This window comes from Pempheris klunzingeri, chromosome 19, assembly GCF_042242105.1.
Source record: "Pempheris klunzingeri isolate RE-2024b chromosome 19, fPemKlu1.hap1, whole genome shotgun sequence".
NCBI lineage: Eukaryota > Metazoa > Chordata > Actinopteri > Acropomatiformes > Pempheridae > Pempheris > Pempheris klunzingeri.
The window spans coordinates 12,051,723-12,070,850 of NC_092030.1; the positions used below are offsets into that span (position 1 = coordinate 12,051,723).

General features: G+C 40.7%; 1 protein-coding gene across 1 annotated transcript in view; it reads right to left on the reverse strand.

Annotated features, from left to right (window-relative positions):
• Positions 1-19,128, reverse strand: part of unc5cb (unc-5 netrin receptor Cb) — a 106,137-nt gene that overhangs the window by 33,031 nt on the left and 53,978 nt on the right. The window contains exons 2-4 of the mRNA XM_070850124.1: positions 14,229-14,459; positions 6,652-6,795; positions 1,843-1,946 (exon numbers count right to left, since the gene is read on the reverse strand). Of these exons, the coding sequence (XP_070706225.1) occupies positions 1,843-1,946; positions 6,652-6,795; positions 14,229-14,459 (479 nt within the window). The remainder of the gene's footprint in view (positions 1-1,842; positions 1,947-6,651; positions 6,796-14,228; positions 14,460-19,128) is intronic.

Genomic DNA, 19,128 nt, shown 5'->3' on the forward strand with positions numbered 1-19,128 from the left:
CTGGAGGCCTGACAACAACCCACTGGATCCAACCCCGACAAACCTCAACAGCTCTTCTCCCTATGCCTTCAGCCTCTCTCATCCTCTCGATATTTTTTTAGTCTTAGAGTGGGTGAAATATGACAGATCTTTCCTTCACAACGGCTGCTACATATTTCTGCAGACTCATATGTAACCACAGACTTAGCCCATCTGCTTTTTCCGAGGCTTTTTCTCTGGCTGGCTTGTGTGAGAAAAGGCCTGACAAACACAGATGAAAAAGCAGCATTCAGTTTTGTCCTGTTTCCCACAGAGGCAGCTGTGTTTGAGTTCAGAAAAAAAAAGAGGAAAAACAACTTGTGGAGTGGAACTGTTGTCTTTTTTTGTAGCCATGAGGTAAAGTGTAAGTAATTAGGAAGCTGAAAAAGTACCTCTGTACACAAGGAACATTCAACTCGGTCATAGAAGCAAAAGTAAATAGAGAATATAATCACAGTCAGATTACAGAAAACGGCTAATGCAGGAAGAATACCAAACAATTTGCTGATGCTTTTCAACGTAGAAATGGTGAATTGCTACAAATGCCACACATCAAAGCTTACATTCTGACTTCATACTGTAATTTTTCCTCTTATTTGTTGTATAGATAGCTAGTTTGGTGAAGGGTAACTACATTAAAAGAGCACCAATTTCTACTCAACAGCTCACAAATGCATACCATTACCCAGACTGACAAGTCTACTATTTACCCTTCATTGTACATCTGGGTTGCCACAGCAACTCCATATCTCAGAAAGCAAAGATGCGCCATGATTGGAGTATATAATTGCTGCACTGAGCTGATGCAGGACTGACAGAAAAGACCTCAGACAGGCGTCAGAATCACCAGAACTGTATGGCTGTTACAGTAACACTATCAGACTGAAACCTGGAATGTATGAGGAGGTCTGCAGAGTGCAGGTCCCAAACTTTCGTCCATTTAGCCTGTCAGCACTTTCAGCGAGGATAAATGCTGTGCAGTTCCACTCACTTAACTCGGCTTTTCCAGGTCAATCACAAGCCTTTACAATGTTCAGTCACTACACCCCCAACTCAAATAAATAAATAAATAAATAAATAAATACCAAAGCCCCCCGACCAGTCAAACCATACTTTCATCCTCTATTTATGTTCCTGCAATCTCAACTAAGCCTTTTCAAATGCAGCTATAACAGTGTTCTACTATAGGGCAGGGAGGAAGTAGAGCAGGGAGGATATATTGGCTGAGCTAAGGTAACACAGGGACACAACTGGTTTTATTCTTTTCACCCCACAACAGATAATTACAATTTTCTCTCCTTTAACCACATTGCAGTGACTGGCTGTTGTTCAGGAAATAACCAAACAGCTTAAATAGCTCGGGCAGTGGTGCAAAAATGTTCTTATCTGTCTGCTGGACTGTGTCAGATTTATTCAGTATTATTTCATTACAACTTCTGAAATGAGTTCAAAACTGCGGCAAATTCTGCAATCAACTCAAATTTCCCCTTTATGTTTGGCATGAAAGCACAGAAACAATGATAAAAAAAAAATATATATATATGTATATATATATATATATATACTCCTTAAACATCACACCAGTAATGATGGCGACATTTCAGCAGAAACCAACCCAAAAAGCCAGTGAAGCTCTTCACATGAACCTCTTTTCAGAGCAGCCCGTTTATTGGATTTGGGAAGACAACTTTTGGCTCGGCTTTGTATGGATAATCACACCTGCCTGCATTTCTATGGGAAACAACTTATCTTTTCAAACAAATAATCCAATTATCCTAACAGCTACAGTGTATCGGCTCGGTGAAATGCCTTTTAAAACCTTACCTCAGCAGCTGGGATGCCTTCAGGTGGGCGACATTGGAGCAGCACTTCCTGTTCGAGTGACACTTCCTTCCCAAGAGGTTCCTGATCAAATGTCTTCCTCAAGTCTACAATGAACGGACAGACAGAAGCACAATGTGTATCAATATATAACTATATCTCACTGACAGGTGGAGGGCTGTTTTGAGATCTAATATTTAATATCTAATAGAATGTAATATTAAATGCTGAGTCAACCAATAAATGGAGCGTTAATTATGAATCATCAAAAGAAAAAGCAGGGTAAGTCATCAATAATAACACAGAAGTTGGTATTTAATGTTAATGCTAGAAAGGGTAACTCAGAGTCATCCTTTCTATCTATCTCGTCCTCACCTTCAGCACATGGATAAACTTGCCTGAAGCAGATGGAAGGAAGATAGAGAGAAGAGGATCACTCGCCCTCCAGTGAAAAACCAATATTTTTGTGGTGTGAGAGCCCTGATAGAGTAGTGCAGGGCAGGGATAGTGGAGCTGACAGGGCAGGATTACTGAAGGTGTCATGCTACACTGGAACCCGAAGCCCATTAGACATATATCATCATCTCTTGCTATCTCTTGCTGCACAGACCGAGACAGGACTGGCAGCCATCATGCACAACAAGGGGAGAGGAGAGGAGAGGAGAGGAGAGGAGAGGAGAGGAGAGGAGAGGAGAGGAGAGGAGAGGAGAGGAGAGGCTTTAATATGGAGTTACTTTGGAACTTTGGAGTTACTGAAGCATCAAATCTACAGTCAAACCTCCAGACTCCACTGATACCATTTCTACTTTTGCAGGATTCCTGAACACATTCTTTTGCCTCTTTACTGACACATTTAATCTAAAGCAGTAACCACACCCACCACAGTGTGCTCTAAAATAACATGTTTCCCTATACAACAACTCTAAAGCAATTCTACATGCATTTGTGTTTATCTTGAAATGTTTCCACAAGTTATACATTTATAGTTTGTATAGGGACACATGCACAAACTCTTTTCCACAGTCTGTAATCTGCAAGAGAAGAATAAAGCATCTGACATGAACTGAAACTGCAACTATGCCATCATTAAACCGAGACAGCACAAAGGCAAGAATGACTAAAGAGGGAGACAAACCATGTTGAAAATTATATTTTAGTGCTTGAACTACAAGCTGATGGGTTGCAACAGTGCAAGCATTGGGAGTCTGCGTCCACTTTACTTCTAGTCTCTGCATTTGTAATACCAGTATATTCATCAGTTTACTTTCCAACCTACTCCTTACTATGACCATGGAAACAAACTCTGAAATGACCCTGGCTCAGCAACTCAATCTGTGGACAAGATGAGGCAATTCTTCTTCACAGAAGACTATTAATATATGGACTGCTAGTGACATTGTGTACTAACATAAAACAGCAAAATAAGAAATCAAGTTTTAGACTTGAATGTGCGGTAAAAGCATCAGTACCTCAGAGGTCGAAGCAGACAGCACATATTAAGTCTAATGATTCTGGGTACAATGATTGTATTTAATTTATTCTATTTACTTATTTTGGTCTATTAGGCTACAGTTCCCACATCTACTGTAGTAAATAACTGTTTTTTCAACGTCTGGGGAGATTGAAGTATGTGCTTGCTCATTATGGTTCCTTGTAGGCATCATCAACTCCAATAAAAAGAGAAATCCCTAAAACATGATCAACACAGAGGTTCAGTTTATCAATTTCATTACTTGCTTTCTTTTGTTCAATAGCTATTATATGAGGGGACATTATACTGGAACAGAGACATTTCACTGTTCAGCTAACTGTTCCACATCCCCTCCAGGAGAAACTAGATCATGTTCTTATTACAGAATACATGATAAGGCTCCACCCAGAAGCCCTTAAGAATACCTATAGTCATTTTAAGGCTCATTTTTTATTTGGAAAAATGAACCTTAAAATAACAAATTCATTGAATGCCTTTGTCCTGATTCAACCTGAGAGTATGCGTATCTTCAGGGGAATATACCATAACTGAACAAATTTCAGTGTATTATAAACGCTGAAAGGGTGAGTGTTGAATTGAAAGCAATTTCCGTGAAAGTCTGGTATGAAATTAAAAGAGGGAATGACTGGAGGGGCATATTCTGGGACATAGCTTTATAGAATTTGATCCAAGGACAAACAGTTTTTCTTAAAATGTAAAGGAAAGGAAAAGGCTACTGTTGGCTACTTGTCAGTTGTAAGAATAATTTTACTGTTGTCTGAACCACATGTAGGGATGGATCCTTGTTTGAACTGTCACCAGTAGAAAAAATAACACACTGTTACATAATTACAATTCTGTCCATAACTACCAAGTGTGTACATTGTTGTTCAGAACATAAACAAATCACAGTATAGCCTGAATCATACTATTGGTATTAATGACATGGGCCAGTGTTTGTGAGCTTATGTGAAAAAAATCCTACTTGTTGTAGCAGATCAACTACAGCTTGTTAAACTACAATTAAACACCCAGTGCAGTTTTTCATCAAGATTTGCAAACTTCTGGCATTTCTCTTGATGAAACGCAGTAAGTAGCATGCAAGTCATTATTTTGCACTGTATATTTTATTGGATGCGGGTTTAAATTATGCTTCCCCTCTGGAGTCTCGCCTTTCCTTTCCACTTCTCGTAACCCTGAACTGTACTGTGGGACACTGGAGGGTGTGGGACCAGCTGAGTCGACATTCCTGTGGGAGTCTCACCATTCCCTCCTCAGCAGACAAACACTTCCAGCTTCGCTTGCCCTCAAAAGGATACACATAGGACGACCATTACCGTAACGGGATATGTTTGGCTACTTGTCATGCTAAATTACACCTACCTTACACTTCAGAAACGGTTCCATCGTCATTTGATAAATCATTATTATAGTTTAAGTTTTAATCATTAGTACTCGTAATAAAGTTGAGGTTTTACTTATTATGTTGTACTCGTAAAATTACACGGCTACAAACAAACAAGAAAATCAATTTCCAGATTTGTCAAGAAGCATTACCCTCCGACAGTCGTTTGGAGGGCATTTCGGTTGATTTGATTCATTTATTTCATTTGCTTCTGTGCACATACTTTTACAGCCACTCTTTGGCAAGCCACTGCTGCTTCCCAAATATGGAGGCCAATCAAAACGGTTTAGTTGAGGTCACACTGAGTAAATGCACTCACAGGGAATTTATACATTCATACAAGTCTGACAAGGCTTTTCACCAGACCATCCGTTTTGCAAGTCTGAAAGCCAGTTTTTCAACACAGCAACCTCTTAACTCACCAGCGCTGGCTCTGACTCACCGTCTGATTAAACTGTATATGTTTAGATGATGAGGGAGGGGAGGAAAACAAGCCTAGTTTCCATTAGCCTAACGGGATAGAGTCTGGCTCTGACAAGAAGCCTGCCTGAAGAGAGAGCCCAGCAGAGGAGCTAATCCATTCAGCAGAAGCTAATGGGAGGGGAAGAGGGGTCCATTGTGATTTGAGGGATAGGTTAGTGCTGGAAGGCTGCTCATCATGGGTGATTATAGGAGGTGGAGCAGCAGGAGTGAGCTCGGCGGGAGACAGAGAGGCATGATTCTGATTCAGCAGGCTAATATAATAGAAGCAGTAATGAGAAGAGCTACTGGTGTCTGAAAAGAGTGTATACACTGAATTCAAAGAGAAACTGTACAGAAATCGTGGAGAAACTGTAAGAGAGTTAGAGAGACAGCAATATACAGAAAAAGAAAATGAGAATTAGTTGAGATAAAAATTGAGACAGTCAGGTAGATGATTGCTAAGTGCCTCTAAATGGAGTAGATCAGGCGAAAAAACATGGATATTGGCTCCGCACTGTGCCACTCCGCAGTACCGTATAGTGAAGATGAAGTCATTCCGACAGCAGCACTGAGTTGCCAGCCAGACATTAAGCTCCAATGATATCCTTATCCAGCCCTATCCAGCAGTGATAACAATGTATTTGATGCAAACCACAACACTCACTGCATGCGGGTGTTGCCTTTTTTGTCTGTTTGCCACAAGTCAAAAGAGAAACTGCAAAGCTGGTGCAGGATGTGTAAGTCACAATACCCCTGAAAAGACTTTGACAGGAGTTGAAGGTGCGATGATCTAGCTGATATTATAAAAGTAGTCCCTTCAGGTGGAATTCTGACAACAATGTGTAAGCATTGTGTTACATAACACGTGTTGTGTTGTAGAAATGTTGCCTTGATGTCAACCCTGCATCTCTACAACTCTCCTTTCCTCACTTTGTCCTCTGGGGTTTCATTACTTTTCAGATTTTGATTGGCAGACCCTTTGGGGAACAGTTAAAAAATGAGCCCAAACCTTAGAGGCAAAACAATGTTTCTCATTACTTGAAAACTCTTGTATTCTGCTTTTCAGTAGGAGGACAAACACACTGGCAGAGAACAAATGAGGACCACCTACAGCAAAAACTGGCATAAACATGTGCCATAGCCTCTCTACTCTGTATATACTGCAGCAGCTCTCTCTCTGCCTCTGCGCTGTTTCTACAGGTTTATACTGTACACAAGAAAACTGATTCAGATTCTACAGGCTTTTTACCAATTCAAGTTCAAAGGGACACTTGAGTCCCATGTTAGTAAAACCTGTTTTTGCTGCTTCTCTCTCCGGAATCTATAAATCTGTCTTTATACACAAGTCGGTGTATGAGACACATCTCCTTGGCAGCCAAGACATTTTGTTTGGAGGGGAATACAAAGATGACTAAGAAGATAAAGACTGAATAATGGGATGAGGAGTGGGATAAGGGGAGGGGAGAATACTCACAGGCTATGCGAACATGGGCTTTGCGGCTCTTGGTGGTCCCTGCAGAGCTCCAGGCCACACACTGACACCAGAAGTCCTCAGGCCCAAACAGCTCCTCAACCTGCTGCCGAGTGATCTCTATGCTGGCCTCTCTCACTACCAGGCCTATGAGGAAAGACAGAAAGGATTGAAAAGGAACAGGACAAGGACAAGAAGAAAAGATAGGAAAAGAAGACAGTAAATATCAGCAAAGAACACGAGAAACAAGTGAAAACAAGGAACTAAAACAGACCAAAATGAAACAGTTAATGTCATATAGACTACTTTCACACAAGGCACTTCTAAATGTTGTGCTCTCTCGCCGGGGAGAGATCGATGCTAATGTCGGTACTGGATCCCATCATACAAATCAGCACAATTTACATCAGTCACACCACATGCTTTGACACTGGTTTTTTTGTGATTGTGTGTGTGTCAGTCTGGCACCAGTTCTAGAGCCAAAGCGTTGAGCCGTTTGGGTCTGGGCCCTGTGGGGGAGGATTCTAGGCGTCATGGCTAACACAATCCTGTTTGCTAACTCCTCTGATTACTGCTCATCTGGGTGCCAGGACCCAAACAAACAAATCATCCCCAAAACAAATGCCTCTACCCACAGCTGCCCCTCTAGAGCAGATTATGCTGCTCCTACAGTGTGTACGTCTCTATATGTGTACGTGTGAAAGCATATAAACTGACGGCATGCATATATGTATGTGGTGCAAGAGCAGTCATTGAAGCTACAGATGCAATATCATGCCTTATTTCAGCTCAATCCAGCATCCTTTATTGACTGAATGGTATATTTGTGAGGACAATGGTATCATGAGGTCCTTGTATCTCTTGAGTATCTAGACAAAATAGTTCTGCTGATTTTTCAGAGAAACCTTCATGCTGTGGGTATCCCATGCCACCTCATCCCCAAAGTTCTTCTCTATTAGGTTTAAACATGGGGGTTGTGCAGCAAACTGGAAAAAAAGTGAAGTTGATGCAATTTTCGTGGAACTGTCACAGTCATGTACCTGCTCAGCAATAATGTGAAAGTGGACTGTGACATTCAAATTATGCCCAGTTACTACTAAAGGGCCTTTCGTGTGGCTGGGAAACATTTCCTTACACCATCAGGCTGTACCATTACCACCAGGAAGGACGCATCCACAGATTTATGTTGTTTGTCCACCAAATTCACATCCTGCCCTCAGCATTACAAACCTTTTGTCAGAACCCCCACCCCCCCTTACCCAGTTTTGGTGGTGACGTTCTCTATAGCTCTGTTTAATTGTTAGCTGACAGAATGACAGAAACTGGGTGTCTTCTGTTGCAGTTGTTGTACATCCAATCCAAAATGTAATGTACTGTAATGTAATGTATTCTTCTACTAAGTGATTATGTGCATGGTTTGTATAGCCTGCCTATAACATTGACCAAATAATTTTTTAAATGTCTTCTCACCAGACCGCTGCTGTCTGGATGAGTCAAAAAGCTTTGAGTCATTGATACTTGACTCACTAGTATGAAAAATCTGTTTAAATGAACAAGATTGTGTGCACTTTATTACTGTTACAGATATTATCCTCAGGTTTTTGCACATTCTAGTAGCTAAAATGTATAAATGCTTTTTTCTGACATCGCCAACATTCTGCCCTTTGTGCACAACATTGCCTGGTGAGTATGGCGTCTCTTGGTGAAAAACAAATTAAGAGGGCTGCACGGAATGCATGCCAATTCAGACGGGACAGTTGTGGAATTAATGATGTGGCCATGTTGTCAAAAGGCCAATAGAGCTAAGTACTAGAACTAAAACTGAACAAAGGTGGCTGTAATGTTTTCATTAGTTATCTAATTTTAGCCACTCTTAGATATTTGTAGTTAGCCAGGCAACTATTCAACTTACCTTTATTTAGGAATTCTTCCAATTTTGCCGTAAGGGTAACATAATCAAATCAAACGGTGATCAAACTTTCTTGTTATTTTTGTATTAAATGTAGTTGTCTTTTTTATGCTGATATGACTCTCCTGTAAAAAAAAATAAGCAAATTAAACTAAGGTCAGAGCTACATACTGTATATTTCACAAGTTACCCATCATGTTATTTATTTCTTCTTAACTCAGCTGACCTAAGAGACACTGTGTGTTGTTGATGTGACATCAGCATCATGAGTCATCGGTGCCACAATTTTCATTCAATCAGCAATGGAATCTTTTCCTCAAATCTAATTTTCTACAAAGTGATTCACTACCTTACATATGACAAATTAGTGTGACTCTGTTTATGCCTATGTTAATAACCATTACCTTAATGCTCCTCCTCTGGATTACCACAGTCTGTTCAAAGTTTCAGAATCTATTCTACAGTTTGAATAGGTTCAGACAGAACGTGTCTGAATTTCTGGTTGAATGAAAAATGCAATGAGACTGGATGGTTAAAAATGAACATGCCATTTTACTGCAGGTTCAGTGCATTCACACAGCCTCCTTGTTCTGGCACACAAACTAAGAACAGTGACATCCCACACACCAGCTTAGCTCTCATGTAAAATTTACACAGTGTGCCGACAAGCATTCAAACAGCCACGTCTGTTGTGTGCGCATTTGGTTCTGCCTGTATGTGTGTCGACATGCATGTGTGAGTCCGAGGGTGTGTGTCTGTGGTTGTCTGTACTATATGCCATTGTGTTTGCCTGAGAAGATATGTATTGTTAGTTTGAGAATGTCAACGATGGATGTGATGGATGTGAGAACATCACACACAGAGTAGCAGAGGGAAAATCAATAGTGGAAACAATAAGTAGATATGAATTCTCAGAGGGTGCAAAACATGCCAGAATCAGTAAAAAAAAAATCTGCACTCCAGACTGTTTCTGAAGAAGGTTCTATAGTGGTGAATTATCTGTCTGATGTTGTTAGAATAAGCCCTCTGCACCCTACGATAGCCTAAAGTAACGATGACGATTGGCTATAAGTCTACTTTAAGAGTCATTCATGACTTCATGGCATTACTAAAGCAGGATTAAGCTCTCCCTGATATGTTGCACTTGAAACACATCAGAAGGATCACTCCAGCAGAAGAGCAGGGCTCTGAACTGAGCCTGCTGACCTCATCCAGTGACTTCATATGTTTGCTCAGCTAGCAGCTCTTAGTACACTGTATAGCATTACAATGGTGACAACAAAACAGGCACGGACTTCCACTCAATTTGCAATCAAGAGGGGGAAAGCGAGTGTGGCCCATGGTAGGACCAGCGTTGAGGGGCTACTTCACACCCGTGAATGTGGCCATTAGCGGAAGAAATTATTCTCCAATAGGTCCCATTAGTAGGTGGCTGAAGTAGGGTGCCTCATTGGAGATGATTCATTATTAATGTGGTCATTAAAGTAAGATAGCCTAGCTACTTAGTATTAGAACTGGCTAACATTATTGATTAGACCAGTCAGGCAGGAGAGGAGGCATTGGTCATTGAAGGAGACCTGAAGGAGAAGGGAGGGGGTAAGTGCTCTGCTTATCTGGCAAAATGAAGAATACTCCTGTTTGATCTTCTAAGTCATATCTCAGAGACAGTGACAAGCTGTCTCCAGTGTATATTACGCCAGTTGTGCCTACTTATAATGAATTTACTAGTCATTTGCTCACATCAATGCTCCATAACCTGCCTTCAACACTGGGAGGTAAATGCTTCAGTGTTCTGGTGACAGAAGGGTGAGTATCTAAAGCTGATTCATCACTGTGAAAAAGGCCATTTGTAAAAATTGCCATCACGCTTTGCTTTGTCACATTTTGTACATTCTTTTCTTCTTTTCATGTGTGTCCACATTATTTCATGGAAAAGTGGTCTCAGTTCACATCAGTGTGGTTCATGGTCACATGTTCAGCCCAATGAAACTGGCCTTCCCTACAGCTCCCTAGATGAACTTTCACAACAAAACAACCCTTTTGTACGGGTTCAGTGACAGTCCATTCTGACAACTGAGCATAAATGTTTCTTTTCTTTCCTTTATTCTTTTTGGACAAGAACATATTTTCTTTGACTGACTGCCACTAGGACTAGGACTGACTAGGATAATCACATTTTCTACATGTGATCACCTGCTCCTTAGAAAACAATAAAGTCCAATTTCAGTCATTTTTATGCACTGTAAGTACTTTTGTGGGGTTTTTTGTGTCAAGTGCTTGTTCTCCACGTGACCCCACTGCACACTGTCACATCCATTGGAATAAAAAGCCTTTGGACAGAATGTATACCTGCGTGATGTGTCCTGAAAAGCCACAAAGCAGAGCTGCAGGTGAGATGTTTCATGCTGTGAAGAACATTGTGCAGCAAAAGGCTCATTGAATCAAGCCGCATACATCTCAACAACTGATGCTCCACAAATTGTGCTTTTAAGAGGTAGCTTTTTGAAATGACGCAGACGTCTTTATTTATTTTAATTTGCGCCATACAGTGTCTTATAAAACTTTTTATTATGTTACAATATTGAATCAAACTAGGTTCAGTGTGACTATTTTGAAACTGAACAAACACTGGTACTCATAGATCAATAGCCCTCTTGCTTATTGTGGACAAAAACAAATACGTTTCAGCTGCAAGCCATTGCTACCATAATCAAAACCAGCAGAGATGACAATTTATATACAAAGGTGAGGCCCAAACACCAGTCAACAAAGATATATGTGGCCAGATGTGACTTCTTCTAATAAAGGTGGTATAACTACAGTGCTCAGAATGTCTGAGCACTGTTATATATTCATTATCTTTCACACAGAACAAAAGAAAGGAAGCCGCTGACATTGTACATGACCTTGATTGAAGAACAATAGCAATGATGTATTATATACTGTGCTAATTGGTACTCCATCCATCCATCCATCTATGATCTATACCACTTATCTGTCATGGTCGCTGGGGGGGCTGGAGCCGATCCCAGCTGACTATGGGCGAGAGGCGGGGTACACCCTGGACTGGCCGCCAGTCAATCAAACGGGCCGCTACTTGGTACAGATAATTAAAGTAATCTAAGCTTAAAACTGTCAAAGACACACTAATGGGAGCTCTACAGTATGCAAATGGAGGCTCAAACTACTACAATATATAGAAAAAAATCTCTGGAACAGGGTATGTCTATAATGGGCACAAATGGAATGAAAAAGGAAGTTAATTAAGAGATTAGGACCCTGTTAGCCCAAATAGTTTAAATTTTGTCATAGAAAAAATGTTTAGAATAGATGCATCCACACAATCTTAAAACAGAATCCAAACACAGCAAGGACAAATAGAATGTAAAATCAATTAAGAGCTGTGCAACAACTTTTATGACACTGAGCAACAAAAAGCCCTTTTAAAGTGAAAACAGATTTCTACAAAGTGATCTAAATTAATTAAAAAGTTCAAAATACTCACTTATTATTCAACCCCGTTCAAGTCAGCATTTAGAAGATACAGCATTTAGTTGGAACTTTCAGATACAGGTGCATCACTTTGTAGAGATCTGTTTTCACTTTAAAGGGTCTCTTTCAGATGATCAATGTGAAAAAAAATCATCAAATCTATTTTTTTATCAGTGTTGTTCAATAATAATTCATGATAAGAGAGGTGAATACCTTTTTATTGACACTGTATTCCACTCTTGATGAGACAAAACACTGCATAAAAAGGCTTAAATTGATGACTTAAACTTTAGAAAAAGATCTTTTAAGACCACTACTTTGTTTCTAGTGCTAAACATATAAAATACACATGTTCCTGTGTATATTAATGAAGTGGACATTAACTGAGTCATCACACAAGCACGTCAAACAAGGGACAAAGGATAAAGATGCTATGGATGCAGTCTGCAGCCACTATGAGCACCTTTGCAGTTTCTCTCCCCTGTCAGTCTCTTTCACTCTCTTAATTCTACTATCTCTTATTTCTTCCTATTTTCATCAAATTATAAGTTCTTGCCAACATGAAAGTGAGACATACAGAGAGAGGACGAGAGAAGACACGAGTGGGGAGAGGATGGCAGAGAGGTAGAGATCCAATTTCTTTAGGCTACACTATCAGTGGTATTGACCAGGCTGGTCAGTTTCTATCAGTGCTCCTTTTCTGTCAATCTTGGGAAATCAGAGAGCAATGGAGTGGGTTGAGAGAGGCTACACACATTCACTGGGCTCTATTGGTGTTTATGTGTATGTGTGGGGGGAGAAAGAGCATAAATGAATGAATATCTGTGCAGTAAATAGCCTGTGGATATGGTTGTGTAGAGTGGGTGCGTGTATGATGTGTGGGTTGTTTTCTATGTTGATGCTTTTAGCACAAAACCTCCTGACACAAAGGGTAAGAGCCACTGTTACTTTCACCCTCTTCTTTGTCATAATCATAACCATGAAACACATCCTCAGATCTGTGTATTCTTTCTAAAGTACACTAGGTCAAAATGAAAGGATTTCAGGTTGGGATTCAGGTTGTTTTTGCAACACTTTTTTCCATTTGTGCTGGCTGCAAGGCTCTTTTTGTATCTCTGTATCTGCTATCTTATGTCTGTGCTGAAACAATGCTGTGTTTTTCATACAGTTCAGTGAAACAGCACTTGAGAGGCATCTTTAATAAATTCCTAAGATACAAAATGCAAGAGAATGCTGACCGATCCTTGTGTATTTCTGCATCCCTCAACATTCACATTTAAGTAAAAGACCAGCTATGTTTGTGTGTGAGCATGCAGACATGTGTGTGGCATAACAGTGGGATGAAAGGGGTAAATGCGATGTGATTGGTACCTGTGGGCGACAGAGAGAACTCAATTTCCAATACGGCAGCTGAATGCAGCCAATCAGTGCTGGGCTGTTGTGTGTAATGGCTCTGGTACCTTTGGGGGCTGAATTCTGTTGAAAACAACCCTGCTGGAGCTTCACCACCTCTACTTCCTCTAGATGCTTGTAAGCATCTAGTGTTTGGGTGTGTAACACACACTTACACACCCAAACACACACACACACACACACACTACAGAAGTGGTACTACATTGAGACGTCATGCTTTTTCTGTAGATAAATAAGCAGAAAAAACATTGTGTGTATGTTTGCACACACATTCTTGTGAGCAAAATACAGTTATGCTACTTTTTCGCTACTAAATTATTATGATATGTTAACATTGAGTGAATGTTTGCAAAGACTTTGCATCCATCATCCAACATGTTGTTCGATTTCAGCTGGTAAATCATTTGGCTAGGGAAACCTCATGGTTTTGGTTAAATATAAAAATGCCAATGCCATGCTTCATAGTTGACTTTTTGAACATTTAACTAATAAATTATCTTTTTACTACTCCTTAACCAACTGCTTTTCTCAGTCTCAGTTGTCTCAGTTAGAAGTTAATTTAGCCAGGAGTGAATGTTGGGAAAACAAACAAAATACAATCAGTGTAATTGTTTGCAGTGGCGATGCACATTTTCCAGGTATGGTCAAAACAACTCCTGAAACACACTTGCAAATGGAAATTTGTCATACATGAATGCAAATTTTCAGAGTCTGGGTTGATTTTAGATGCACACTTGTGTGTATGTAGCTGTTCATTTTTACTGACCAGAGTTCTCGTCAACACGCTCCTCCACAGTGTGCTCCTTCTGGTGAACCCACTCGCTGTTGCACTTGAAATAAATCTGGGTGGCCGGAGTGGCCTTGCAGTACAGGTTGACTGGCTTGTTCTTGACTATGTAGGCCTCCTCTGGTTCCATCAAAAACACAGGCAGCGGCTCGGGGGGGTCTGAAGGGAAGGTTTCCGGGAGATCACCGAGACCAATGAAATCATCCTCCACTGTGAAGAGAGAGATAGCAACAAGATGGAGGGAGGAAGGGACAGAGGAACGGATGAAAGGAAAGATGAAAGGGAGCAGAAGTTGAGAACAGCGACAGAGAGCACCAGAAAGACAGAGAAAGGGAGAGAAAGGATGGGTTGGAGAGAAAGGAAAGCAGACAAGAGACAGTGGGACAGTGTATTATAACCACAGTCTTTGCATGGGATTATCCGATTGCACAGCACACAGTGAAATCCCTATCATTTGATATTTTGGAATGTTTACACAAGTGTATTTTAGAGCGCAGGAAATTCTGGGATTCCTCTCAGGCAATAAGGCTGCATGGATTTACAGAAACAGGGCCTTGCTTGGTCTAACCACAACCAGCTACTGCTGAGAAATGAGAAGGAGGCAGAGCCAATAATGAGAAGCAGAGTTCAGAGGTTGACTCTGAGGAACTGAAGTTATAAGCTGATCCCTCTCTGTCTCCCACTTTCTCTCTTGCTCTCTCTCTTTCTCTTTGCTTTTGTCTCTCTCTCTCTCTCTCTCTCTCTTACACACATACACAAGCTTAGAGACACATGCACGCATGCACACACACACACGCAGCAGATCTAATGACCTCAGGCTTTTGGCCCAGTTTGTGCCATTCCTCGGATACTTCTGCAGTAGACAGATACGCTTTCCTGTAATTACAACTCCCTTTCATCTCCCTGTCTTAAATCACATACACACAACTGCATGTGTACATGCACACGCTCACACACAAACATGAACAAATGCTCACAGTGCCACAAAACATCGCAAGCACACAAACATATGGGCACACGCACCCATGAGCGAGCACGGCTAACTTTCTAACTCTTTGAAGAGAGGAGGATGAAGCCTATTCGCCACCCCATTTGTCACCTCCAGAACTGTTCTATTCTTACCATCGAACCGGTAGACATCAATTATTCACAAGTGTGAAAGAAAGAAGGCAGAGTAATAGAGACAGAGATACAGTGGGAAACAGAAGGTGAGAGAGAGAGGGAGAGCAGAGAGAGACGTTGAAAGTAACTCTGCCAGACAGACATAGATTGAGACATCGAAATGTAGTTTAGCAGACAGACAGAAACATAGCGCAGGAGCACAGAAACAGGAAGGCAGACTGTTCGGATAACAAAAGAGTTTATCAGCCCATCAGTAATTCTTCCATGTCCTTCTGTCTACCCGCCTCTCTGTCCTGTGTGGACACGCTGGAGCCTTGTTGTCTGACAGAGGTTGCCTCCTGGATGCTTTGGAAGCACTAAATAACGTCTCGGCTGAGCAGATATCTCCCCGCGATGTCTCTCAAATGTTATCTCTCCCTCCATACCTGCCATAGATTGAAGTTGATTGCTAGGAAATGAAAGGGCAGGGGGAGCCAATCAGAAAATGACCAAAGCCACCCTCACTAAGCGGGAGGAGGGGTTTGTCTGAGTACTGTAATGAAAGTGTTTGTGTGGATAAATGTGTGGGTGCGTAGGGGTTATGCTTTTTTAACATGTTTTTGAATGTGTGACTGCTTTTGATTAGAAAAGCAGTTTCAACTTGCTTCACTCTTTTCCTTGGCTCATAATCTGCTGCTAATTGAGTGGAGGCAATAAAGCTTCAGGTGACTTCTGACATTTAAGAGAAACTGCATTACAACAGTTTGAGTTTGTGTGGGTGCAATAAAGAGCTAGAACAAGATCATTAAGTGTTTTGATCAACTTTCATCTTTTGCAGCCTAAACAAGAAAAAAAAACTTTGAAACACGGTCCAGCTTTTCATCCTTTTTGTCTTCATGTAGGTGATGACTCTTTAATGTTGAAGCCTATTTCAGCAGACCTTGGCTTGGTCTGTTCTTTTCTGCTCCATAGTCCTGAGTCCACCCACATCCTAAGCCAGGGGACCCTGACCCAGAAACAGGCAAAGAGAGCCAAGGAAACTCATTAAAGACTGTGTTAGCCTTCTTTCACCCTCCATTCCCATTATCTCTCTATCTCTCTCTCCCTCCTGGCTCCCTCGCTCTGTCGAACTGTGAGGTAGAGAGATCTGAAACAGCCATGAAAGCGTCGCTGCCTTACACAGGGAGAGGCGCTCGCCTTATATGCTCACACGCATACACCCGCGCAAGCATTAATGTGCACGGAGGCACACACAAACTCGCTCACAGATATTCGAATTCATCAACTTCCTCAGTGCAAGAAATAATAAATTCAAGTGAATGGAACTAGCCCTCCAGTGAAAAATCAGCCAAGAAATGAAAAAAGACACCACATGACAAAATGAAAGACCCCGACTCTTACCAATCATGCTGTCCCCCCCCCCCCCAAAACCCAACACCCAACACCCAGCACCTCCCTCCCTGGTGAACAGAATACTGAGAGCAACAAGAAGCTCAAACAGAAACATTGCTTTTTTCTGGATCCCCCTTTTACTGCTTCCATTCATATGCAATGAGAAGAAAGTTCATGACAAAATAGTTTAGAGGATTCAGCATCAGTGTGTACAAATGATGCAATCTTTACGCATATGCACAGTTGCAGTGTATATAATCACAAACCTAACACGCAACTCAAGTGCAGACCATTTTACCATACTTCCACAGATCAAATATGCATTACGAAAATGTCCCTCTCTTTTAAGTGTCATGTCCCTTTAATAGAAACATTAATGGCATGTCTGCACTGTTTGATATGCAATATGGATTTTTCCAAGCGTTTGTAATTCTGCTGCTTGATTTTAATCCAAAAATTTCTAAAATGCCTCCATATTGGGTGTTTAAAATTTAATGAAATATGTCCTCACAGCACTTTTATTCAAATTGTATTGTGCTCTGTAATTGGGTGTGTTTTCCAAATTCATATTGTAAGCCTTATTAGTGAATATTTTAATACTTAAATTGAATATTAGTCGAATTTTAGATCAGTTTCACATCCCTACAAAAAGTTTTGAGGATAAATGAGTTGCATATTGCCCTCAAAATAAAGTTAATGCATGACTGAAATTTGCCTTCTTCCACTGTCTATGAATTCATCAGGTGGAGGGCAAAATGGTCTGATAAAACCCCTTTAAAAGAAGGATAAGCATTAATCAAATTAATCCAAGCTTAGCAGGTGGCAGTGATGAGAGGTATGAGAGGGTCTTGGCAGCCAGTGCCTCATTGGCTTGAAATGACTCCAATAACTGTGGGAGTGGAGCAATATTAAGAGATGATTACATTTTGGACATGAGCAAATCAAAGTCAAACCATAACACTGGCACTGCTACACATTAAAGTGCAGTCTCACAGATAAAACATTAACTAAGTTCCAAAAGCAATATGCACGAAGAGGCCCATTTTGAGCTAAAAAATCTGTGTTACATAAATGCATAAACTGTGCACAACACCCACACCAGACACAAACAAACAGATATTCACAAAGATGTAGCCTATAAGGTTATAATGTCCGCCCTGCAGCAGTTTGGTTTATTCAGTATATGGTAAACAGCTAGCCAAGACCCAAATGACCTGTCCAATTAGCCAAGTCCAAGTTTCCCATGCTCTTCATTTCTTCTGCAAGTTTGTATTGACAGTATTTTGTTTTAATGTTGTCTGGGTGACCATCATCTCACTGAATCTTAGACACAACAGGGGCCTAATGATTAGAAAACATCAATAGCTTCCATTAGAAATGAGCAATGGCTGGCAATATAAAGAATCATCATTCAGCAAATGCAGTTCACGTACACCTCTGAGGTACAGTAATATCCCCTAAAGCATTATTACACCTCACCTCTGCAATCAGTATACCACTATTACTGTATCATCAATACCTTAGTCACATTAATGAGGTGTGTAAGGCTGAGGACCGTGCAAACCGATGGCAGGACATCCACAACACATTAGACATGAGTCACTGTCCAGGCTGCTGTAACTTTGTCGTGGGCTTCAGCTGCTCCTCTATCTCCTGTTCACAAAAGCACTTCAGACCATAAATGCCCAGGCAATTTTACATGTTGACGTCAAAGTCAATTTTTCATGAAAGATGTTCAAAAAACAGCATTTCAAGGCAGAGCGCACAGGCATTTGTCATGTACTGTGAGTCATCAGCAGCATCCGTCCCTCTACAGCATGCTGTTAGAGATAGGGTCCAATATCCAGATCACAGGGGGAAATCATATAAATGTATCCAAATATAAAGCATTACAGTTTGAAGGTACTTCTAAAACCTTTCACATGTTGGAAACATTGAAGGCACACTGGAAGGTATGCTACTACTATCTGCTATGACACACAGGGTAAAGCAGACGATCAGATAATTTTTGCAATACTTTTAACTTTGAACTACTTTCAAACACTTCATATGCTTACATGACATAATCAGTTTCACCACAGTTTACATTACTAATGATATTTGATTAACTATTCTAAATGTAAAATGTATTTCTTTTCATCGCCTATGATTGGGTTCTTTGTGACTGTGTCTATAAAGGTACGAAGCTAGGTATAGAGACAGTTGTGAAGTGTCTGTATGGTGAATGTAAATAAAGTTCCATAGTGGATCTATCACCTGTCTCTCTATATTGTACACATATGCTGAATATTTGTAAGACTGTATTCCTTATATCATATATTGTATATGAGCGCCTGAGATAACAGCTTTTCAATGCTGGGCTCTGACACCACTGTGTAAGATAAGC